At 36.3% G+C, this 27,518-nt stretch overlaps 1 protein-coding gene across 1 annotated transcript in view; it reads right to left on the minus strand.

Moving 5' to 3' along the window:
- Nucleotides 1-27,518, minus strand: part of LOC150107048 (signal transducing adapter molecule 2-like) — a 387,379-nt gene that overhangs the window by 309,759 nt on the left and 50,102 nt on the right. The window contains exon 3 of the mRNA XM_090392915.1: nt 14,813-14,908. Within this exon, the coding sequence (XP_090249041.1) occupies nt 14,813-14,908 (96 nt within the window). The remainder of the gene's footprint in view (nt 1-14,812; nt 14,909-27,518) is intronic.

Genomic DNA, 27,518 nt, shown 5'->3' on the forward strand with positions numbered 1-27,518 from the left:
AGAATAATCCAAATTTTTTGATTGGTTTTGAGGAGAGCATAGAAGCATACAGAGAATAAGAAATGATTATCGGACATACAAAAATATTTTTGGAAAATTTGAAGAAAAGAGCAAAGCTAATAATAATGACAAATACCTGTTGGATTTCTGCTCAGGACATGGACTGGTTATTACTAACATCATGTTCCAACATAAAAATGTGCACAAATTCACATGGAGAGAAGAGGCAAGGAATAAGAAAAGTCTCATTGACTATGTTATTGTTGATACTGATGTTTTCTCACTGCTGCAGGACACCAGAGCTTACAGCGGATTTCAAATTGGAAGTAATCACTATTTAGTCTTGAGCAGGATAAAACTGAATTTCATATTGAAAAGAATAACATGTAAGAAAGTTTTAAAGTGAATAAAAGTTGAGCAGCTCACAGATGTGAACTGTAGACTAAAACACACAAAGATTATTTGAAGAAAAAATGAAAGAGTTTGAGAACAGGAACCAAACCTTGGAGATTCAGTGGCAAGCCTTGAAGAAAACACTTATTGATTCAGCCAGAGAGGCATGTGGTGAGGTTGTCTGCAAGGATAAAAAAAATCAGAACTCCATGGTGGACACAAGAAGTTAAAGAGGCAGTGAAGGAAAAGAAGAAAGTATATCAAAAGTTCCTGGCAAATAAATCTGCTTATGCTCTTACAGAATAGACACAAATGTAAGAAAGCTAAACACTGTGTAAAATTGGCTAACCAAAAGTCATGGGAGGACTTGGGAAAGAGCATGGAAAATAAATATCAAGAAGGTGGCAAAATATTCTGGAGGTGTTGTAAACCGAGTTAGAGATGACAAAGGTGACATGAAAATGGGAGAAAAAGATATCCTTGCAGTATGGAGTAATTACTTGGAAAAATTGCTAAACGAAACTGGCAGTGAGAGCACAGTGGTAAAAAACACTCAACAGGCATACAGTCAGGAATACATATCCATACTTGAAGTAGAAAAAGCCATCAAAGGCTTGAAATGTGGAAAGGCAGCATGAGTAGATGACATTCGACCAGAAATGCTGGAGTATGGTGGTATAAAAGTCTTACAGAGGTTGAACTGCATAGTTCAGAAAGCCTGGACAGAGGAACGAATTCCCGATGATTGGAGTAGAGCTCTCATAGTACCCATATATAAACAGGGAAATAAAACTGAATGTGAGAATTCCAGAACTATTTCCCTACTGAGTGTTCCTGGTAAGATTTATGCAAGTATACTTGAGAAACAGTTGAGAAGAATTGTGGAAGAAAAGCTTGGTGAAAAACAAGCTGGATTCAGGCCAAATAGAGGTTGTCAGGATCAGATATTCACTTTATGACAAATAGTTGAGAAATCATGAGAATATAACAAAGATCTGTATTTAAGTTTTGTCGATCTGGAAAAGGCATATGACAAGATGCCAAGAGAGAAGCTATTCAATTATGCTACAGTTATATGGTGTCAATGGGGCATTATATCAAGCAATACTTAGTCTTATTTGAGTTGTAAGTCGGCATACCAGCTTTGCTGATTTTGTTGTCTATTTCTATATTTAATTTACTATCTTCAGTAAAAATTGTACCTAAGTAGCTGAAATGTTTTACTTGTTCCACAGGTTCTCCATTCACAACATAGTTGACATTTTCAATGATTCTGCCTATTTTCATTGTCTTTGTCTTTTTATTGCTGACCTTCATAACATATCTATTACAACAGCTATTCAATTTAGTCAGAGAATCTTGCAGACTTCTAGCGGATTTATTTAGAAGTATAACATCATCCGCATAAAGCAAAGAGCTGACATTAACATCTCCAATTTTGATATCAGGTTTAATACCACTTTCCTTCATAATGTGATCCATATAGATAATGAATAACAGAGGGGATAATGTACATCCTTGTCTCACACCAGATTTAACATTAAACCATCTTCCTGTACTTCCTTCAATTCTAACTGCTGACTTACAACTCAAATAAAGACTAAGTATTGTACGAGTTCAATGTTGCAAAATGTAAGGTTTTAAAATTTGGAAAACAAAGATGGGATGCAGAATTTATGCTTGGTGAGAATATATTATTGGAGGTGGAAGAAATAAGAGATCTGGGGGTGATAGTAGATAAGGATCTGAAATTTAGGAGACACATAGCCAAAATCGTTAAGACAACACAAAGGCTTCTGGGAATGATGCGGAGAACACTGATGTGTAGAAATAGGGAGATTCTTGTTCCGTTGTATAAGGCTTTGATTAGGCCACACATGGACTATTGTGCTCAGATTTGGTCACCTGGTTTTCAGAAGGATAAAGAGATGTTGGGAAGGGTCCAAAGGTGACGGACTAAGGTAGTTTCTGACTTCCGGAATGTTGAGTATGAGGAAAGATTGAGAAGATGTAATCTGTCACAGTGTCTGGTGGACAGGTTAGTAAGGGGTTGTTATAGGATTAATGCTGGAGAGGTTCTACAGAAAATAGCAGGAGATCGGGGAGAACCAGAGGTCACCCCTGGAAACTGTATAAGGAGGGTGCGAGTAGGGGAGTGAGAAGCAGGGTTTTTTTTTCATGCAGAGTTGAGAATGATTGGAATGCCTTGCCTGAGAGTGTGATATCTGCAGAGAATTTGAGTGTGTTAAAAGCACAGTATGATGAGCTGTGTGTATGATAAAAGAACCTCTTAGATGAGTCCTTGACTCCATGAGGTCTTGGGTAATAATGTTACAATCTGGCATCCTATCATGTTGTTGGAAAGGGGAATTGATTTCAGTTTGTCAGCAGCTGTCAATCCGAATATTTCAAAACACACATCTATTAAAAGAGGTTTCATCAAATCTTTTCCGGTGGTAAAAGATTTTTTTGTTTGAGCGATGCAGAGTACTACTAGATATGAAGGTTTTAATAAGGATCTGTAATTGAAACTCTTTCTTCTTATGTTAGAAATATTCCAGTTTTTTCTCTTCTAATTCAGGATGTTTTATCCAAAAATGCTGCAAAAGTTTGGATGGTTTCATAGCATGATTAGATTTAACTTCACGACAAATTACACATACTGGACCCAGATCTTTTTCAGTAGATTCAGGCAAAAAATTCAAATCCATATTTAAGATAATCATCGTTATAATGTCTTATCAAACTAGATTTTTTCTTTTTTGCAGGTGGAGATTTAGGAATAATTTTGCTTTTGTGGTCAATGCTTGCTTCTTCCTGACTTAAATAGCTTGGATTTTTTACGTTTAAAAAAATTTAATAAAGTTCCTTGATTCTTTTTACTAATTTTATAATATGGCCTAAAAATGTATAAATTTTATTTAGATATCGTCCATAAACGTACCTTCTTTACATCAAATTTCAACAAGCTGTTGTTATTAAGATGCCTAACTAAAGAATCACATGAATTATTAAATCGATGAAAATATGTGTTTAATAAAAATAATGCAGTGAAACAGCAAATGCACCCAACGAGATCTAAAAGCATACTGACTAACTACTAATAGATAAGAGCATCTAGCCCCACATGTTTGTGATAGGTTAGATTAGGCTAGCCTCTATTTGGCATATGTGCAGTGCCAGCAAATGCCACGATTCCCTGACAAGTAGGAAAGGCAAATCGGTGAGTGCAGAAAACTGCCGCAGGCTATTTTTTGGGGACCAGTCAAATTTCTTTGCAGACTGGCGGTTGAGAAACACTTCTCTACAGAAAGATTTGAACAGACTTTTAGCTTGGACAAATAAGTGGGATTGCAGTTTTAATATTAATAAATGCAATGTGTTACACTTTGGAATACAGAGATATGTCTACATACTGTATTGTAAGAGCTATACTTCAGGAAGTGGATGAAATTTCGGATCTTGTAGTGATGGTAGACAGTGGACTGAAGTTCTGAGGGCACATCGTATGTTTTGTAAATACTGCACATCATATCGCTGCTATGATAAAAAGGACGTTGTCCTGTGGGGATAAGGCAGTGGTGGTGCCTCTATATAAGGCATTGGTCAGACTATAGTGCTCAAATTTGGTAATCTAGTTTTCACTGTGATGTGGGTCCAAAGTTGAATAACCAAAGTGACATCAGGATTCAGGAGTGTTGGTTATGAAAAGCATTTGAGAGAATGTAAATTACTGAAGTTAGTGAATAGGAGGAAAAGATGGGATATAATAGAGACCTTCAAGTTAGTTAAGGGATTTTATAAGATTAATATAGAAGAAATTATCAAAAAAAAGTGGATATTAAGATGGGAAGAACAAGAGGTCATTCCTGGAAGTTATATAAAGATGTAGTGAAGAGGGGTAGGAGGAGTAGATTTTTTACATGGAGAGTTGTTAATGAGTGGAATGCATTTCCTGAGTGTGTAGTAACTGCAGGTAGTGTAAATAACTTCAAAGCTCATTATGATAGGCATGTGGCTAGTTGAGTGACTTCCCAAGATGAGTCTGTTGACTTTATGGAGGTTACCAAATTATAATAATATACCTGTACTTGAAATAGAAAAAACTATCACAAACATGAAATGTGGAAAGGCAACTGGAGTAGATGATATTTGACCAGAAATGCTAAAATATGGAGGTATAAAAGCTTTACAGTGGCTACACTGCATAATTCATAATGCCTGGTCAGAGGGTCGAATTTTATATGATTGGAGTAGGGTGCTCTATAAAAATGGCAATAAAGCTGAATGTGCGAATTACAGAGGAATCATGCAAGTATAATTGAGAAATGGCTAAGAAAAAGTGTGGAGGAGACATGTTGCTAGTGCTTGGAGTTAAGGCCAAACAGAGGTTGTCAGGATCAGATTTTCACTTTAAGTTAAATAGCTGAGAAATCATGGGAATATAACAAAGTTTTGTATTTATGTTTTGTTGATCTGGAAAAGGCATATGACAAGGTGTCAAAAGAAAAGCTGTTCAAAATGCTCTAGTTATGTCATATAAATGGAACATTATATCATACAATAATACATAGTCTCTATTTGAGTTGTAAATCAGCAGTTAGAATTGAAGGAGGTAGAGGAAGATGGTTTGATGTCTGCAAGGGTGCACATTATCTCCACTGGTATTCATAATCTATATGGATCACATTATGAAGCAAAGGAGCATTAAACCTGATATCAAAATTGGAGATGTTAATCTCAGCTCTTTACTTTATGCAGATGATATTATACTCCTAAATAAATCTAGTACAAATCTGCAAGATCCCTGGCTAAATTGAATAACTGTTGTAATAAATTTGTTATGAAAATCAGCAATAAAAAGACAAAGCAATGAAAATAGGCAGAAATATTGAAAACATCAACTGCATCCTGAATGGAGGACCTATGAAAGTACTGAGAAAGATAAGGGACTGAACAGATGGCATCAATGCCAGTATCATATGAAAAATTAGGATATTAGGAAAGAACTTGACATTGTTAGTATTCATGAATATGTTAGCAGAGCTAATCTCAGGTGGTATAGAAACAAACAGAATGGAAGAGAAAAGATTAACTAAACATTGTGTTTTGCCAGGATGGCAAGAAAAAGACCCACAGGAAGTCCAAGACGTAGGTGGATTGATATAGTAAAAATTTCTGCCTTAGAAGACAGAAATATAAGATCTGATAAAATGCATGTTGACAGGTAACAGGCTAATCTGGAGGAAAATTATTGATAGGAAGTTAGTAATGATGTAACTTTTCATGTAGTACCATCATAAGATCCTGTACATCCTCCTGAAGGTATATATCAGGAATTTGGTGATGATGATAACTACAAAATAAGAACATTGCATTCAGCTAAAAATTCAACAGTGCTTATACAGGAATTTCCTGTCCTTTTTATGTTCCATTTCTTTCTTTCATTTTTTTTTTTACTCACCTAGCTTGTCACTTGTCTTATATCTGAAATTCTTGCTATCACAATAAAGGAAAGTAAAGATCTCACTTAACTAATATAGTTGCATATGTCTTCTAGTATGCAAGTTTCCTTAATGCATCTTTCCTTCATTTTGCTGATGTAGGCATGATGAGTAATTTCTCAGACAATAGAAATACATTTAAATTGGACAGTTCCACATGCACTTCCAATAAAAAGAACTTGACTGCAGATTCCATGTTTCTTCTTGGAACACTTGCTTTTTCATTAAGCACATAGCATTCTCACTAATCTACAAAGGCTCGATATATTATGCTGTCTTTCAATATTAACGTCACTTCCTCATTGGAAAGTATATAAAGATGCATATAAAAACTTTTATGGAGATCGCAGAACTTAGTAGTTAATTCCACCTTTCCTTCCTTGCTTGTCTACTCATCTGCTAACATTCTCAATACCCAGCAACAGTTATTCTAAAAAACTCACAACTAATAGACATGCCAATAACCGAGATTCAAAGCAAAACTCAAGTGATAACATGGCTGCCATTACATCAGCACTTGCACATTGTAATAGTGCATATCATAAGAACACTATTATAAACAAACATACAATAACATACATGCAACAATGTTATTTCTATGTAAATCCCTAAGTATTACAATGTATGATAGGCAAGTTGACCACTTAAATATTTTTAAGTCTCTTTTCATTATGCTACTGCTTAACCATACGCCAGTTGTGATAATGCTAAGCATAAAACTGCATTAATATATGCAAACACATGCACACACTTTTAAAGATTACTTCATCATATAACAAAACTTAAACCTTTTCATGTAATTTACACTCAGTATATATATATGATACTGTAAAAAATGAACATAATAAGTAAAATGATAGTGTGAGATTTTTATGAGTATGAAAATCTTGTAACATGGATTGGAGGACAACTGACCGGACAGATATCGGAAAGTGGTGTATAAAGGCACTGAGTCATAGAGGAGTCTATTCAGTGGTGTACTACAGGGTTCTATACTAGGGCCATTATTTTTAACTTGTAAAATGGTTTATCCCACTTTATCTGTTCACTTGGTTATAAAGTATATCATATATATATATTATAAAGTCAAAAGTTATAGGCATTAGTGAAACCTGGTTGACCGAGGATGATATAGTCATACAAATAGAATGCAAATGATATGGTATCTTAAGAGAAGATAGAAAGAGCAGAATAGGGGGGGGGGGGATATTATTATTATTATACAGCATCTCCATGGAGTTGGGAGACTTATAGTGTGAGACCTACATGCTAATGTCTATACACACAAACCCCATTATACCTCTCCTTAAACTCATTTACTGTCAGGGCACTCAACTAATTCTGGCAATCCATTCCACATGTTCACTACTCTACATGCAACAAAATCCAGTTCACACACCCTTACTAACCTCACTCTTACACAACTTCCACAAATGACCGCTAGTTCTCTATTTGTCATATATTGAAATATTTCCTTTGCATTAACTTTATAAAACCCTTTTAATATCTTATAAGTTTCTATCATGTCTCCTCTTTTCCACCTATCAACTGAACTTTGTAACCCACACACCTTCAACATATCCTCAATGGGAGCATTCCACAAACCTGTCACCAACTAATCACTCATCTCTGAATTGTCTTTACCACCACCTGTTTGCAAGAAACCCAGGTGACCAAATCTGTGCACAGTAGTCATGATGCAGCCGAATCATATCTTTGTAAAGAGGAAAAGTGACTTCCCTATCTTTACTTGTTAGCGTGTTTTTCAACAACAAAGTAATTCTTTGAGCTGTGTAACCAACTTTTGCAATATGCCCTCTGAACTTCAACTCTCTATCCACCATAATCGACAAGTTCCAGCCTCATTAATTTCTTGCAATCCCTGATATAATGTTCCATTTACAACATATAACAATATATAAAAATATATTGTTATATATTTACAATATATAACAGCTTTCCTCTTGGCATCTTGTCATATGCCTTTTCCAGATCAACGAAACTTAAATACAGATCCTTGTTATATTCCCATGATTTCTCAACTATATGTCTTAAAGTGAAAATCTGATCCTGACAACGTCTGTTTGACCTAAACCCAGCTTGTTCTTCTCCAAGCTTCTCTTCCACAATTTTTCTTACTTGTCTCTCAAGAATACTTGCATAATCTTACAAGGAACACTCAGTAGAGAAATTCCTCTGTAATTCTAAGCTTTATTCCCTTTTTTTTTTTTTTTTTTTTTTTTTTTTTTTTTTTTTTTTTTTTTATAGATGAGTACTGAGCAATCTACTCCAATCATCTGGAACTTGACCCTCTGACTAAGCTTTCTGAATTATGCAGTGTAGCCACTGTAAAACTTTTATACCACCATATTTTATAATTTCTGGTCGAGTATCATATACTCCAGCTGCCTCAAATAACTTACTTAAATCATTCTGCAGAATATCTACATCACCTTTATCAACTATTGTCCTTCATGTTTTGCATCAGCAAAAAACTGAATATTCCCCCCCACCCCTTTCAATCTTTCCCTATATCACTGATATACAAATTAAAGAGTAGTAACTCTGAGGTACTTCACTAATCACACTCATTCTCCAAGATTCTACTCCACCATATATTACTCTCTGGTGTCTGTTGTTCCCCCCCCCCCCAATCCATGCTTCTAGCTTCATATCCATTCCCATTTGCTCCAACATTTGTAATAGTTTTCCATGTAACATTCTGTCAAATGCATTTGCAAAGTCCAGCAGTATCACCATGTAGCCATTTCCTTTATCCACTGTCACTTAATTATAAAATGTGAAAAAATTACTAAGATAGGACCTACCTTTTACAAAGCTGTCCTGCCTATAGGGTATCATATCCCTATTCACCCACTGTTGGATTTTACCTTTAACCAACTTTTCCAATACTTTAACAACCACTCCTGATATATTAATTGATCTGTAGTTTGCTACTTCTGCCTTGGAGTCACTTTTATGTAAAGGAACTATCTTACCTTCTTTCCACTCTCTTGGAACCATGTCAGAGCTGAGACTTAGACTGAACAACTTCATCAGAGGCAATGTCAATTCTCTTGCACACTGATGCAGTACACAGGCTGACAATGCCATCCGATCCCACTGCTGCATTCACATCATTGACACTTTTCAATATATTGAACATCTCCTCTGCATTTACTTCAATACCAACATGCATCTCTATCACAACAGCTACAAAATCTCCACCTGAATGATACTTTTGCAAAATGATCACTCAGCAACTACATTATTTGTTTTGCTCGTCACCTTCCTACCATTATCATTGATTAAAGTTATCCTACCATAGTCGTTTTTCCTCTTACTTGCTACATAATGAAAAAACTCTTGGATTTACTTTGGCCCGCTTAGCCAATTTTCTCTCATATCTGATTTGGCTTTTCTTACCATATTAGTCACCCTTCTTGCTTGCACTTTGTACTGCTCATGAGCATGCTATCACCTTTTTCTTTATATTCCTCCTACAATGCTTTTTGTCTGTTTTTTTGTTTTTTTTTCTTTTTCTTTTTTTTGCAGCTCTTGCTTTATATCTCTACTCGTCCACTTAATCACCACTTGATTTATCCTCCTGACCATGGGTATGCAGTCTGATACTATTTCTCTCAAACAATCTCTCCACTTCCCATGCACTACTGACATTATTTCCTTGTAGTTTCTCAAACCATGGCACTGCTCCAAGATGCCTCTTGAGTCTATCAATTACCAGCTTTATGAGATGATATCAAAATAAACTGGACTAAGCTAATAAAATCTTTACAACTTACCCAATTTAAATCTGGACTCAACCCCTTCAAAGTAGTTCCCTTCTGAGTTCATGCAGCAATCCCATCACTTTCGCCATGCTCCAAATGCTTCCTGGAAGTCTTTCTGTTGAAGCGCATCAAACACTGCTTACAATTTGTCTTGGATCTCCTTAAGGGTGTTGAAAAATGACATCCCTTCAGTTTTAATTTCATTTTTGGAAACCAAAAGAAGTCACAAGGGGATAAATCTGGTGAGTAAGGAGGAGGTAGGACAACTGCCATGCTATTGGGCACCGAAAACTCTCGTGTTTTTAAAGGTGCTGTGGGAGAGAACATTGCCATGGTGGAGGAGCTAGTTGCGGCTTTGCCACAGTTCTGGTCTTTTGCGATGAACGGCTTCTCTCAACAGCCTTCAAACGTTGCAGTAAAATTCTGCATTGACCATCTGGGACAAATTCTCAGTGCACAATACCAAACACCTAATCTGAAACCTGTGAAATCGCATGCAGCATTGCATAATAATTTCTGTATTTATACTCATTTATCCTAGGAGTAGCCAGACATATGCTTGATTGCATCCATCCTAATATCATTAGTTTCCCTGTTTTTTTTTCACTTCAAACATCTAACTCCAAAATCCTTGAAATGTAATCCATCAGGTATATATAAATCCTTTAGTCCATCAAATTCACTCCATGCATCTGTGAACTTCACACCATTCCTTCTGCACAATCTTCTCATTGATTCATTAGCAATCATGGCCCTTCTTCTCAACTCTGTCCTATCATACTATCATATTGACCATCTGGGACAAATTCTCAGTGCACAATCCCCTTAGTGTTGAAAAAGACAATTAGCAAATTCTTTATCACACTTTGGATTTGCCTTGCCTTCTTTGGTCTTGGGGAATGTGGATTCTTCCACCGTGACAACTGCTGTTTTATTTCTGGGTCGTAATAAACCCAAGTCTCATCCCCTGTAATGATCCTTGATATGAAAGTTGGATTATCAATGGCCTTTTGTTGATATCCTGATAGACATTCACATAGTACTCTTTCTGGTCAGAAGTCAAAAGACAGGGAACAAACTTGGCAGCGATGCAATGCATGTTCAAATCTCTTGTGATGATCATATGAACTGCTCCATATGAAATCTGAACTCTTTCAGCAACTTCCTGGATGGTGATGCATCGATCTGTACAGATGATCTATTGAATTTTTTTTGACATTTTCAGCCCATTTTGGGTAGTGCTGGTGGATGGTCGTTCCAGCTCCTTGTCATCCTCCAAGGTGGTTCTGCCCTTCTTAAAATGCAAGTGCCACTCAAAACACTGAGTTAGGCTCATGGCTTCATTTTCATATGCCTTATGAAGTAATTCAAGGGTCTTTGTGGTGGATTTCCCCAGTTTTACGCAAAATTTTACATTTGCCCTTTGTTCTAATTTCGCGTTCATGATGAAATCACATAATGGCATAAACATGTAAATAACGTGAATTAAAGGAGTTCCAGTGCACATAGCTCAATGCCACGTGGCAGGCTGATTCAACAATGTCTACACCAGTTATACCTGGTGGCATGTGACTGTAATTCGATCTGTCACCAAATATCCAGCACAGTCCAGTTTCTTTTTGATATCACCTTGTACAGTTCAACATAAACCCTTTCTTGACAGAGAATTCTACAAGTTTGGCAACTTCCATAAACAAAACTGCATGATCACGCTCCCCAGTTGGAGGCAGTGTCTACATTGGTTATGGATATATCTTCTGATACTATTACCAGATCCAGCACTCTCAAACCCCCCTGGTCCCTTCTACCCTTCTATAACATGTTGTTTCAGGTAATTATCCCTTGACAACTGTATAAATTCCACTTCCATCTTGCCATGCACCTTTCCTCCCTCCAATTCTTGTCCCCATAGTTGAAGTCTCCAATAATAACTGTTTGGCCTGCACTCATTGTGCTAATCTGCCAATACATTATATCTACATTTTCCTGTGGACCCTGTGGTCTATAGCAGCAACTAACAATATATTTTATCCTATTGGCCTCTAATCTCACAACAGCCTCAAATGAACTGTCTCTCCCAGAACTAAAATTCTCTTTAATTTCTAATTTTGTTGGTTATAGTCCTTCAGTTATCATCAGCAATACCTCACCTCGTCCTATTCCCTGTATCTTCCATGAAAATACAATAACCTTTACATTCTATCCCTGTATCAATATATAATTTTTGCATGGCAACAATATCACACTGATGATTATAATTTTTGGCCAATTGAGCTGGCCAATGTCAAAAACTCTTCTCCCTTATTTCTGGCATTCATGTACATGCATTTCAACATCCTTTGATCCACAATTACCCTTGTGCAATGTCATTACCAAACACCTAATCTGAAACCTGTGAAATCGCATGCAGCATTGCATAATAATTTCTGTATTTATACTCATTTATCCTAGGAGTAGCCAGACATATGCTTGATTGCATCCATCCTAATATCATTAGTTTCCCTGTTTTTTTTTCACTTCAAACATCTAACTCCAAAATCCTTGAAATGTAATCCATCAGGTATATATAAATCCTTTAGTCCATCAAATTCACTCCATGCATCTGTGAACTTCACACCATTCCTTCTGCACAATCTTCTCATTGATTCATTAGCAATCATGGCCCTTCTTCTCAACTCTGTCCTATCATACTGAGGCAGCAAACTCAATCTTTACTTCCTTACTTATCATTCATTTCTTTCAACAACTCTTTCATATCCTCTCTCATTGCATATTTATTCATTCAAATCATTTGTTCCTGCCAAAATATAAAACTCTTTCACTTCTCCCTACTGCAAACTAACAGCTTCGCTAACATCCGTGATCTTTGCACCTGGAAAACATGTTTTCATCATTTCCTCATTATTAAGTATACCTCTTATCAGTGAATCCTCATACATACCTTCATCTTATTTTCAATTTCTCATACTTTTTTCAGTCACTTTTTCTTTCATTCTCCTGCCTACTGTACTACACGACAATCATTTCTCCAGTTTTGCTAGCTCCCATTTTGTTCTGTGAAGGATGCAGTGTAAATGCACTGTTTCACTCCTTCCTGTCATCTCATCATTCACATTACTTTCAGCTGCTTCTTTCATGCTCTCATTCATATTTCACACACTAACATTCACCACTTCCACTTTTGCTATTGATAACAGAAGAATCGAAGTCAAAAGAGTATAAGTGCATCAGGAGGACAGGGATGCAGAGAGCAGTTCATTTGAGGTTATCTGGTGTGATAGAGGCCAACAGGACACAATATGCAATTGGTTAGTTAAACCTAATATAGATTTACTTACACACATTATTTATTAGCATAAACGTTCACCCAAGTATCAAGGGCATCTTCAGCATGGCTTTCGAATTAAACAACTAGAACGAAAATCGGCAGATTCAACAATGAAAATGCATGAATCAACTGTATATGATTAGGAGTGTCATTGTCTAAATACACTAAAGTTCTAGTAAAATAACTAACAAGAGATTTAAAATTTAAAAAAAAATAATTAATTCTGGAATTTGTGAAGAACTACTCCCCATAATTTTCCATTATACAAAGAAAATTGTAAAACCTTGCTACATCAGTCAAATCTAAATAGAAATGATGGACTTAAATTATGTCCATTATGGAAATTCCATAATTATTAAATTATGGAAAATAATGAAGGGTAGATTTTGCCTTAGTAATATGCTTACTTTTTTTTTTTTTATAATAAAGTGGCAATGGAATTGGATAAAGAATATGGCTAAACAGTGATACTGTTGAACTTTGCAACAGCATTTCACAGGATTCCTCATAAAATTCTGTTACATAAACTGGAGCAAATGGGGATGGATATAAATCTGGTGAGTTGGATTAGAGGGTGGCTGATGGACATATATCAAAGAGTGATTTATGAAGGTCTCATTGAGCCCAAGGGAAAGTTGGTGTACCACAGGGCTCAGTGCTTGAGCCTATGTTGTTTAATTTGTACACCAATGATATAGGAAATGATTTCACAGGAAATATTCAGTTATTTCCAAATGATGTAAAACAGGGAATAGTGATAGTAAATGAAGGTGATGTGGAGATCCTGCAGGGAGACTTAAACTAGCAGTAAGGACAAAGGTAAATGGCTACCAGTTTAATATGGCCAAGTGTAAGGTGATGCACTTTGGGAAGAGATCAAAAGCTGTGTACTACTGACAGAACTGAACTGCAGGAAACTGATGAGGCCAGGGAATTGGAGAGTGACCGTGGAGAGGGAGTTTGGCATATAGTGAAGGTAACCAAAACAGCATGTCAGATTTTGAAAGTTTTTTCATTTCGTTAGACAGATTGCATGGTTGTGGATGAACACTAACAAGCAGGGATAGAGAAGTTATTGTTCCTTGATATAAGGCTTTAATATAATATGACGCTTAAGAAATCTGGACTACTGCATGCAGACCTACACCAACATTCCATGGGGATGAAGTAGTGGAGAGGATCCAGAGGTGAGTGACAAAGATTGTGGCAGGTCTAGGAATGCTCCCTATGAGAACAGAATAATTGTGTATGGGGGGGATTTAAAAACTAGCTGATATGCAAAAAAAGAGAGGCAACATAATAGAAGCATACAAATTATTAAAAGAGTTTTATAGGATTGACACTGAAGACTTTTTTTTACGTGAATAATGGATCTCCCATGATGAGTCTTCTGACCCAGGGATATACCTTAATATAAGGAATATGACCCAGGCATATACCTTAATATAAGGTATATGACCCAGAGATATACCTTAATAATAGAAGCATACAAATTATTAAAAGAGTTTTATAGGATTGACACTGAAGACTTTTTTACGTGAATAATGGATCTCCCATGATGAGTCTTCTGACCCAGGGATATACCTTAATAATGCAATTGATGTGAAGTCGACAGCCTCTGTATACAAGCAGGTAAGTGAAGATAATTTCTGTGAACAAAATTTAATTTCTTGACAAGTATAATATACTTTATAACTGAATGAAAAAACTTCTTATGGCCCAAATTCTTATATTACAAAGAATAGTATACATGATTAGGACATAATGGATATTAGCAAAATGATCATTATGCTTACTTTCCCCAGTAATTTTCTTGCTTCAGTAACAAACTCTCGGGAAGATAGCTCAAGATGAAAAGTCTTTCCACAGTTGTTTACACAAGCATCAAGAAGCTGCAGAAGAAAAACAATTGGCTACTACATAAGTTTTTCTAAGAAGTTACACATAAGATAAGGACACAAATACTATGTTCATTATCTAGCAGTTACTTAAATTCTATAATCACATCTCCAAACAGAATTACATAATATTCTCAGGTTCAATGTAGATAAAATTTAGTCCCTTCTCATTTCTCAAAAATGTTTCTGTTTCCACCTCTGCTAACTTTTGATGTGCTCAAAACTGTACACAAACATTCTTCATCCAAAAGTTTTGAAGACAGTAAGGGATCAGTATATGCATAAAAAATATGATTCATTGATGAAAGATTTGCAAAAATAAATAAACAAGATTAGACTATGAACTTAGGAATATGAAGCATCGCATATACCAATGCTCAATACACAAAATTCCTATTATTACATCACCTCTCCTGGAGTCAAAGGTTCATTGGGGGGGGGGTATACCATTAACAATTAATTTATTATGCAAAATGCATTATATAAGAAGTATACAAATATTACATAAGTCCACACACTTATGGAAAATCTCTCCTACTTGCAACAAAGTATACTTAAGATTAAACTCATTCATACTCTTAGCATTGACACACATTCAGGCACATGCACATCACTCACTAACCACATAAAATACTTCGCTTATTAACCACTCCTTTGTGCAAGGATGTCTCTACTTCGTGTCTCTTCCTTTTATTATTAACATCTGACCTACATGGAGTCAAAGACTCATTGTGGGAGGTACAGACCATCACACACATACTCATCCAACGATGCCTTAAACTGATCCAATGTGTCTATATTCACAACACACACACAAGAAACGCATTCCACTTACCAACCTCTTACTATGCAAAAAACTTCCTCCTCATCACTCTTTTGCTCACACCCTCCTTCAGTTTCCAGGGATGGTCCCCTGTTCTATCCCCACCTCCAATTCACGAAGCTTTGCAATTTACATTCTCTTAATCTAACTTCATACTCCACATTCCAAAGACCTTTGGAATTCACCTTTGTGAATCTTCTATGGACCTTCACTAACATATCCTCATTACCATAAAAACCCAGTGACCAAATCTGTGCACAATAATCCATGAGGCCTGACCAAAGCCTTATACAATGCCATCATAACCTCTTTAGTTTTGTAATGTAGCTCCTGAATTTCAGGTCCTTGTCCACCACACTCTCAGAACTCTCATCTCCTCTAAACAATATAGAGGATATGAGAGTTTTGAGAGTGTGGTGGACAAGGACTGAAATTCAGGAGCTACATTGCAAAACTAAAGAGGTTATGATGAATCTTTGGTGGGGAAACTTTAAACGAAGTTTCCCCACCAAGTGCATACTTTATATCCTATCATTGCCTACTAAATTTCAAAAAGTTACACTTCGCAACATCGAACTGACATCTCCACTCACCTGCCCAATTCATGCAATCTATTCAAGTCCTTCTGTAAACATATGCTTGATTCTGCATTGCTCTGCCCAATTTTGCATCATTTGCATATCACCAGTTAAACCCATCCCAATATCATTAATAAACAAATTGAACAACAATGGTCCCATAACTGACCTCTGCAGCACACCACTAGTGTCCTCCTTCTTTTGGGATACTTCACCCCCATATACAACTTTCTGATAACTATCTGACAGGCAGTCACCAATCCAACTCAGAAGTCTGTTATTCAATCCCATCTGTTTCAATTTATTTAGCACTTTATTGTGTGACAGGCTACCAAATGACTTCGCAAAATCTAAGTATACCATTGTATGTGAATCTCCCTTGTCCAAGATATTTGTCACCTTGTTATAGTACATAAGTTAGTGAAACATGATCTCCCTTTAACAAGTCCATGCTGACAACCACAGAGAATACTGCTGTTATCAACCCATTTCTGTATCCTAGCTCTCACCAATCGTTCTCTAGTCGTTCACCACAACTCCAGATATACAGATTGGCCTATAATTTGTAGCCACAGCCTTATCACTACCTGTATGCAGTAGAACAATTTTACCTTCTTCCCACTCTCTTGGAACCTATGCTGTTGTAAGACTCTTATTAAACAGGTATTCCTGTTTTTTTTTTCATATAAAAAATATAAATTATATTATTTAATCTTAAAAGGCTGTAAATCTAAAGCAAATTCTTCAAATTTTAAAAGATTTTGCTTCTGCTAACTTAAATGCACAGATAGAGAGGTGCATTTTTCTTACTTTCTGCAAATCCTTTTCCTTCCGGTTGGCACAGCTTCACCTTTTCTTAAAATCTTTTCATCATATTATGATGAATTAATATTGAATTCACCTTGATCTGCAATGTTTATCTTTACTTGCCTTGATAGTTAAAGTAATGCCAACTATCTTAGCAATAATTGAACTCACAAAAGGTTTTGTAAACTTAGAACATTAGTAATATGGATGGGTTAAGAGTTAGATAGTCAAGAAATGTTACTCTAGAGCAAACAAATTACTTTTGTTAAACATTTCGGGATCATTTTAAATGTTATATATATACTTTTGCCATAAGCACAAATATACAAGTGTACACCAAAAGCAATGAGCAATTAATATGCTTTGGTGGACCACGGTAATCTATATGAATGAAACAATTTCTAATAATAGTAATGTTCATAAGTTTAAAAATCCCACTGTCAAATACTAGTCTGTTCTAGCACCACCTAACTAACTATGCATAGAGTCTTGGGCTGCCTGGTCATTCTCAAACTGCTGATCCCTCAATCATTCAAAGGCTTGCACAAGTGGTAGTCTATATAAAGGGTTATTAGTCCTGCCATTCATTTTGATTATCTCCAATGTCACAGAGATCAGTTTCCAAGTCTTTAACAGATAACAATATCATTTTGGCTTTATTGTTTAAAGAGAAAATGTCACTGCATGCTATGTCACTTGGTTTTTGGATGGATGATAGATGTGATGTCTACTCTTGGAAGTATATCAAATTCTCATAAATTTGCAAAGCATACACATGAATGTGATAACATATTCATGCATATCCATTGGTATTCATCTACCAGCAAGCAGAGAACCATGCTTTCTTCTGCTCAGTATGGCATCAATGTAATGGTGGGTTGATATCTCCCTTGCTGTCAACTACTGGTCTTATATGAGCATATCAAGTTTTGCTAGTTTCTTTCTGTGACAATAGTTCTTGACTGATTAGTGATGTCATTATTTTTGTCTTTAAAATGTTTCACTAACCTTTGATACTGCAGATAACTATGCAGGAATCTTGATCTTCTTCTTCTTGATTATTCTGCAATTGAGCAGGTTCTTCTTTTAGTAGCAGAAACTTTCCTTTCACTCTCTTCTGTTCTGAGCCTTCTCTTTCAAGGTTCTGTACCTGTCTCCATTCAGCATGTCATCTAGCATTGTTTCCCTTACTCTTCCTCTGGGTCTTTTTCCATCTATTTTTCCTTCGATGGCATCTCTGATGATTCCATTCCCTCTCAGAATATGTACAATCCAGTTTCCCTAGCTTCTTTTTATCCTCCTTAATGGACTTCTTTCTTCTTCTACTCTTTTTAAGACCTCTTCAATAGTCATTTTATCTGTCTATTTAATTTTTTCCATCCTTCTCCAAATCTACATCTCAAAGCTTTCCAAAATCTTAATTTCTTCTTTCTTCAATGTCCAAGTTTCAGTTGCATAGAGGACAACACTCCATACATAACATTTTATTAGTCGTTTCTTTAGGTTTCTATCCATTTTACTTCTGAATAAATTCCATTTTCTATTAAAGGCATCTCTTCCCATCACTATTCTTGCTTTTATATCACTTTTACATTTCCATCACTGCTAATAACACTTCCTATATATTTAAATGTCTTTACTTGATTCAATTGTGCTATTGATGATAAAGAAAGAGTTATGTCCATACAAAGTAGACATGCAAGAGGGAAATTGTGCCAGTGGTTTTGAAGCAGTACGGTGTGAGATAGAGGTGAATGGAATCAAATACTTGGTTGGATGTTGTTATAGACCAGGTAATGTGGATGGTGGCGATAATGAAATGTATAATCAAATTAGTCAAGCAAATAAGAAATGGGTGATCATTATGGACAATTTTAATTATGGCAATATAGACTGGAATATTGAGATAGCAAATGAAAGTAAAGAAAATGAGTTTCTTGAGTTTTTGAGGGATAACTATCTTAGACAGTATGTAACAGACGGCACGCGAGGATTGATGGTCTTGGATTTGGTCATCTCATCAGAGGATGTAATTATAAATGAGGTGTCAAATCATCCACCAATTGGTGAGAGGGACCATGAGGTGATTACCTGGGTGGGTGCCAGCAGTGTGAGGACCACTGTGAGAAAAGTGTATATGTGGAACTACAAGGGGGGTGATTATGAAGAGCTCAGGAGACAGCTTGATGGTGTAGCAGGAAATGAGGAGTGAGCTGGAAAAGAGATCAATGCAGCTTGGGGGATTTTCAAAAACTATCTAGTAGATGCAATGTCTAAGTGTATTCCAAGGGTGAGAAGGTTAAATAAGGTAGGTGTGAGAAGGATGAATAAAAGGATTAAGCATGTGATACAGAGAAAGAGGACATAGTGGAGGCAGCATAAGAGAAGTGGAAACAACCAATTCCATGAGGTTTACAAAGACCAGGCAAGGAGGGTGACTTGGTTGATGAGGATAGCTAAAGAGAGGTATAAACAGCAGTTAGCTAATGAAGCCAAAAAGAAACCCAAGGAGTTCTTTCGATATGTAGCCAGCAAAAGAAAGAATGATTATGGAAGGGAAGGATGACATTGATAGCAGAAAATGGTATAAAGACAGCTGTTGCAGAATGTGTGGTGGAGGTACTTAATGATTCATAAAGAGCTTTCATTCTTGTGAATGTGACTTCATGGAGAGATTGAGAGCAGTTGTTGATGGGGGTGGAGAGACTGACTATAAGTGAGCAAGAGGTCTTTTGGGAGTTGAGTAAACTAGATGTAAATAAGGCTGTGGGACTTGATAATATATCACCGCATATTCTGAAGGAAAGTGCCAGGGAGTTGACACCCGCCTTGACATATTTTTTTAATACGAGTCTTGCACTTAGTCAAGTTCCTAAGGAGTGGAAGGAGGGCAAGATTGTGCCACTTCATAAAGGAGGTGATCGAACTCAAGGATCAAACTATAGGCCTATCTGTGTGTCAGGTGTTGTGGTTAAGTTGTTGGAGAAGCTTGTGAGAATTAGGATCCAGAGTTGGGTAGACAACAATGGTATTATCTTTGATGGACAGCATGGATTTGCTAAAGGGAGGTCAAGTTTTAGTAATCTACTTACTTATTACAATAAAGTGACTGCTTCCTTGGACAGAAGAGAAGGATACACAGTAATATACTTAGATTTCACAAAGGCTTTTGATAGAGTACCTCATGATAAATTGATAGTGAAACTAGAGCAGATGGGGTTGGATATTAAATTAGGGCATTGGATTGGAAACTGGCTATCTGATAGGTATCAACAAGTTGTGTATGGGGGAGCGATATCCAGTAAAAGGAAAGTCACTAGTGGAGTGCCTCAGGGGTCTGTTTTAGGGCCATTACTATTTAACTTGTATATTAATGATTTTGGCGAAGATTTGGATGGATATATTCAGTTGTTTGCAGATGATGATGCAAAGTTGGGACGAACCATAGAGAATGGTGAAGAAGTTGTGGCATTGCAAGAAGACTTGAATAAACTGAGTGATTGAGCATGGAAATGGGGGATGTGAGTTCAATGTTGCAAAATGTAAGGTTTTAAAATTTGGAAAACAAAGATGGGATGCAGAATTTATGCTTGGTGAGAATATATTGTTGGAGGTAGAGGAAATAAGAGATCTGGGGTTGATAGTGGATAAGGATCTAAAATTTAGGGGACACATAGCCAAAATTGTGAAGACAACACAAAGGCTTCTGGGAATGATGCGAAGGACACTGACGTGTAGGAGTAGGGAGATTCTTGTTCCGTTGTATAAGGCTTTGATTAGGCCACACACGGACAATTATGCCCAGATTCAGTCACCTGGTTTTCAGAAGGATGAAGAGATGTTGGAAAGGATCCAAAGGCGATTGACTAAGGTAGTTTCTAACCTCTGGAATGTCGAGTATGAGGAAAGATTGAAAAGATGCAACTTGCAGAGTCTGGTGGACAGGAGGAAGAGGGGAGATATAATAGAGACCTACAAGTTATTAAGGGGTTGTTATAGGATCAATGCTGGAGAGGTTCTACAGAAAATACTGGGAGATCGGGAGAGAACCAGAGGTCATCCCTGGAAATTGTATAAAGAGGGTGCGAGTAGGGGAGTGAGGGACAGGTTTTTTCATGCAGAGTTGTGAATGAATGGAATGCCTTGTCTGAGAGTGTGGTGTCTGCAAGGAGTTTGAATGCATTCAAGGCGCAGTATGATAAGCTCTGTGTGTGTGTGTGTGTGTGTGTGTGTGTGTGTGTGTGTGTGTGTGTGTGTGTGTGTGTGTGTGTGTGTGTGTGTGTGTGAGTGAGTGAGTGAGAGAGAGAGAGAGAGAGAGAGATAAAAGGACCTCCCAGATGAGACTTTGACTCCATGAGGTCTTGGGGTAGTAATAATAATAATAATAATTTTTCGTCCATTTATTCTGATATCCATATTTGCCTCTTTCCTTGCTATTTTCATTACCTTTGTTTTTCTGATGTTAATTTTCATTCCATAATTGATACAGGATTCCAGTAATCCATTCAACAGATGTTGTTATCCTGTTTCAGTATTTGATAGTAATGCCTTGTCATCTGCGTATCTTATTGCAAATATCTGTCTACTTCCAATCTTAATTCCTTCTTCCGAATTCTCCAGTGCTTTTTTTTTTTAACATTTCTTCAGAATGCATGTTTTGTCTCACTCCTCGTCCTATGATACCTGGTTCTGTTGTACCATATGTCTCTCACCATGGCAGTTTGTCCCATAATTTTGTCCCATATATAGTGAAATAATTAGCCTTCTGTCTTTCCAATCTATACCAATCTTTTCCATTACTTCCACCATCTTATCCCATTTTACAAAGTCAAAAGCTTTTTCAAAATCTATATAACAGATATTAACTTCTTTATCCACTTCCAGACTTCTTTCACTTACTATTCTTAACAGTCCAATGGCATCTCTTGTTCCCTTACCCTTCCTGAAAGCAAACTGATCTATTATTATTCAGGACTCCATGGAGTCAAAAGACTCATCGTGGGAGGTCCTTTCTAAGAAAGAAAAGTCTATCAAGACTCATTGAGGGAGGTCCCTCCTAGGAAACACAAAATCTATCATACCACTCCTTAAACGCATTGACAGTTCTCGCTCTCATCACTCTATTGGGCAATGCATTCCATGGTTCAACCACCCTCCATGCAAAGAAACCACTTCTCACCCTCTTTTTCACAGTTTCCTTTCATAATTTCCAGGGATGGCCCCCTGTCATGACTCCTTCTCGCTGTTCAACCAAGCGAAAGAACTCTCCAGTGTCAACCCTGTAACCACCTCTCAACAGTTTAAAAGTCTCAATCATATCACCTCTCCTATCCACCAAACTCTGCAGTCCACACTCCCTCAGCCAATCCTCATAACCAGCATTCTACAGTCCTGACACCATCTTTGTTATTTGCCTTTGTACCCTTTCCACAATTAATTTATCCCCTGGGGATAAATTAATCCCCAGGGGACAAATCTGGGGATTCTCCAAGAAATCTTCCACTGATGCAGTTCATGTGAAGATTCGCATAAGTATTTTTGATGTATGGGAAATGAGGCTTATTGTTCTAAAATCCTTGCAGTTCACTGCATTACTTTTCTTCAGTATAGGTATTGATACTTTGATTGATAGGTATTGAATCTTGATATGCAACAAAATTACTATGTCTATAAAAATCAAAGAAGAGTGAAAGTGAAAAACATTAATTTCTGTATGCTTTATGTCATCCTCGCTCACTTTAAGTTCATCTTAAACAAAAAATGTCACATTTGATACTGTTTTCATCTCAAAGGTACCATTGGTGTGCAAATATTTTCACTCTGATATACTATGTCAGAGATTTTGCAAGTTAGAAATCACCACTATTCAAAATACTTTGGCTAAAAATTCATTTACTGTCAATTACTCTCTTAACCCTGCAGAGGTCACAGCTGATCTGACAGATACAAACAAATTGTTTTAATTTTTTCTAAATAACTTAGGGAATTAAAACAACGTAGATCCGAATATAAATTAAATAATACTTTAATAGATATCTCCGATATTTCGGCAATGTCTCATTGCCATTTTCTATAGGAACTTACAAAAGGTAGGAGCACAACAAGCTCTAACAATATAGTAACTGGAAATGAAGATATGAAGCTATCTTTCTCCTAGAAGTCCTAATGGTGCCCTCTGGTGGGCTAAGTAGGCATTCTTGGACTTCTAGGAGAAAGATAGCTTCATATCTTCATTTCTAGTTACTATATTGTTAGAGCTTGTTGTGCTCCTACCTTTTGTAAGTTCCTATAGAAAATGGCAATGAGACATTGCCGAAATATCGGAGATATCTATTAAAGTATTATTTAATTTATATTCGGATCTACGTTGTTTTAATTCCCTAAGTTATTTAGAAATGCTTAGCCAACGTATAAGCCTATCTACGAGAATCAAATTGTTTTAATATAAATATTCTTACACATATCCAGTATATAGCTTGGAGGTCATGACTAGCTGTGGATGCATATATTATAAATGATATTCCGTACTGTTTATGCCATCAGTTTGGTTTTGGTTTAACACGTGTTATGTAAAGGTGTGTGATATTTGATAGTAAATTGTATCTGAGAGATACAGTGAACTCTGATGTCAGTATAGTATTTTTTTTTTTTTTTTTTTTTTTTTTTTTAATTTACCATTGAAAATGGGTGGAAAAATATATCGACTGGATAATCCATCAGATGTTGAAGAGATTCAAGCGAATGTTACTTGAGTCCGATGATGAGAATGACAGAATCAAATACGAAGATGAAAGTGATTTAGAAGATGATGATTACGTGAAAGTTCGTTCAGAAGATTCGGATACTGAACAAGATATTTCTAGTGAAGAAAAATTAGACATGAATGAAGAGTATTTTCTTGGAAAGGATAAAGAATCAAAATGAAGGAAAAATCCAATAAGAAGACAGCCGCAGAATATTTTGTGTCAACTTCTGTTTGTTCAGCCAAACACAAAAAATATCAAGACAGAACTTGAAACTTGGAATTGCTTTATCACAGATGATATTTTAGATCTAATCTTATTATATACAAATAAATACATCGATTCTATTTCGAACCAGTATTCAAGAGAAAGAGACTAAATGAATAGACAAAACAGAATTGAAAGCATTTTTAGGCCTCTTATATCTAGCTGGTTTACATTGCAACAATCAGCTAAATTTGCAGGATTTATGGGCTACAGATAGTAGTAGGATTCAACTTTTTAGAGTTACGATGTCTTCACAAAGATTTAGATTTATTCACAATTGTATCAGGTTTGATGACAAACTTACCCACTTAGAATGCATGAAAGTTGACAAATTAGCGGCTGTGAAAGACATTTTCTCACCATTTGTAGAAAATTGTAAATTATGCTACTCTATTAGGACAGAATGTAACAATAGACGAAATCTTACCTGGGTTTAGACAATATATTCCATCAAAGCCCAGTAAATATGGAATAAAAATTTTGCTATGGTCGATTCAAAAATATTTTACACAGGAAATCTTGAAATATATGCAAATAAAAGCAGCCCGAAGGACCTTATTTGATTAGTAATAAACCAGTAGATGTAATCAAGAGACTTGCAGAACCCATTTACCCTTCAGGACGTAATATTACAGCCGATAATTGGTTCACTGACTGATATAAATCTTATCGCCAACTTGAAAAAGAAGCGACTTTCATATGTAGGTACTGTTCGTAAGAATAAACCCCAACTACCACCTGAATTGTGTCTCCTAAAAACAGGTACGAAAAATCCAACATACTTGCTTTTTGGTGCAGATTGCATTGTATCTCACATACCAAAAAAGGAAAAAAACTTAATTTTAGTTTCAAGTATGCACTTTGATAACACCATGAAGTCAGATTCCCAAAAGCCTGACATAACAGAATATTACAATCAAACTAAGACAGGAGTTGACAATGTGTACCAAATGATTCGTACAAATAATGTAGCCAGGAACACCAGAAGATGGCCTATGGGTTATATTGTACACAATTTTTGAATGTTGCAGGAATAAATGCTCAGACTATTCATATGCTGAACAACAATGTGAAAATATGGGGCAGAATATTTATTAGAAATCTTGTAATGCAGTTAAGTGTCAGAACAAATAAAAAGATATTCAGAAATCTCTACAGGTGGGCATAAGCCTTTACACCTGAAACTTCATTTCAGACACAATTTGAAGAAAATTCTAACAATGACTTAGATATGGCTCCCACGATAAACGAAAAAAGATGTATTACGTGCTATGCATCCAAAATGAGATGCTTATCAAAATATTTTTGCAAATATTGTAAAAAGTATTTATGCCTTGAGCATAGCAATATTGTTTGCAATGACTGTTATGACCGTTTTGTAAATCCAGCTATTGAAGATTCTGATTAATTAATGTTAAATGCATTTGTTTAGTTTTATTTTCTTTCATTATTTTCTTTGCATTATTTTGTAACAAAAAGCTGGAAAAGAGATCAATGCAGCTTGGGGAATTTTCAAAAACTATCTAGCAGATGCAATGTCTGAATGTATTCCAAGGGTGAGAAAGTTAAATAAGAATATATTGTTGGAGGTAGAGGAAATAAGAGATCTGGGGTTGATAGTGGATAAGGATCTAAAATTTAGGGGACACATAGCCAAAATTGTGAAGACAACACAAAGGCTTCTGGGAATGATGCGAAGGACACTGACGTGTAGGAGTAGGGAGATTCTTGTTCCGTTGTATAAGGCTTTGATTAGGCCACACATGAACTATTGTGCCCAGATTTGGTCACCGAGTTTTCAGAAGGATGAAGAGATGTTGGAAAGGGTCCAAAGGCGACTTACTAAAGTAGTAGAAAGTATTTTACCTTGGGTATAATAAATGTTAAAGATACCAAGCTATTTTAAACCTGGTTTTTAATCCATTTCCCAAGTAAGTAAACAGACAAACAAGTCAAGTTTGCGTCTGCAAGTGTTGCAAGTCTAGCTAACCCTGCACATAGTGCAATACCATGTGCAGGGTCAGCTAGACTTGCAACACTTGCAGGCACAAACTTGACTTGTTTGTCTGTTTACTTACTTGGGAAATAGAGTAAAAACCAGGTTTAAAATAGCTTGGTATCTTTAACATTTACTAAGGTAGTTTCTGATCTCTGGAATGTTGAGTATGAGGAAAGATTGAGAAGATGTAATTTGCAGTCTGGTGGAGAGGAGGAAGAAGGAAAATATGATAGAGACCTACAAGTTGGTAAGGGGTTGTTATAAGATCAATGGTGGAGCAGTTCTACAGAGAATAGTGGGAGATCAGGGGAGAACCAGAGGTCATCCCTGGAAACTGTATAAAGAGGGAGGCAGGTTTTTTTCATGCAGAGTTGTAAATGATTGGAATGCCTTGCCTGAGAGTGTGGTGCCTGCAAGGAGTTTGAGTATATTTAAGGCTTGGTATGATGAGATGTGTGTGCGATAAAAAGGACCTCCCATATGAGTCTTGGATTCCATGAGGTCTTGGGGTAATAATAATAATAATAATATTTCTTTGTTCAATAATTTCTAGATTGTAACTGAAAATAAATAAACCATCATGTATTATATTTGCAGTGGTTATTTTTAAGTTCTATCACATTTCAGCACATACTAGTAATGAATGTATCTCTCTGATACACGCAGCTTAAGATGCACTTTTTTTTCACTTTTTTTTCGACCACGAACTCTGCGGGGTTCGTGGTCGATTCTTTTCAACTACTGATGAAACACAAACTGGCCTATAGTTAGACACATCCAATCTACTACCACCTTTATGCAATGACACTATCTTACCTTCCTTCCATTCCTTGGATACCTTTCCCGTAGCCAGACTTTCATTGAAAAGCCAGGACAATGGAGCTGTTCTTTAGCACATTCTCTAAAAAGGTGGCAAAATTCCATCCAGTCCCACTGCTTTATTGACATCCAGAGTACTTAGTACTTGAAACACACTCTCATCTTGCACCTCTGAACCTCGAACCTGCCCTATACTTCTAGTATTGAAGCCTACTTCTCCAGAGTGAAATACTCCAATAAAGTGTTCATTGAAAAACTCCACAATGTCCTCTCCATCAGTCACTCTATTCCCATTTTTATCCCACAATGTCATTCTTCCACAATCATTTCTTCTCCTACTGGCCACATAGCTAAAAAATTCCCCAGGATTATCTTTCGATCTTAGTGCCAGTCTCTTCTCATATTCCACTTTTGCTTTCTTTACCATATTAGTCACTCTCCTGGCCTGAGTCTTATATTCTTCATGCATCTAAATTCGGGAGAGGAAGATGCATGTAGCAATAAGGGAATGGAATTTCTAGAATTCTTAAGGGACAAATGTCTTTGGCAACATGTAATAGAGGGAACA

This window comes from Typopeltis vanoorti, chromosome 5 (assembly GCF_054136105.1).
Source record: "Typopeltis vanoorti isolate ZY-2024b chromosome 5, IOZ_Tvanoo_1.0, whole genome shotgun sequence".
Lineage (NCBI taxonomy): Eukaryota > Metazoa > Arthropoda > Arachnida > Uropygi > Thelyphonidae > Typopeltis > Typopeltis vanoorti.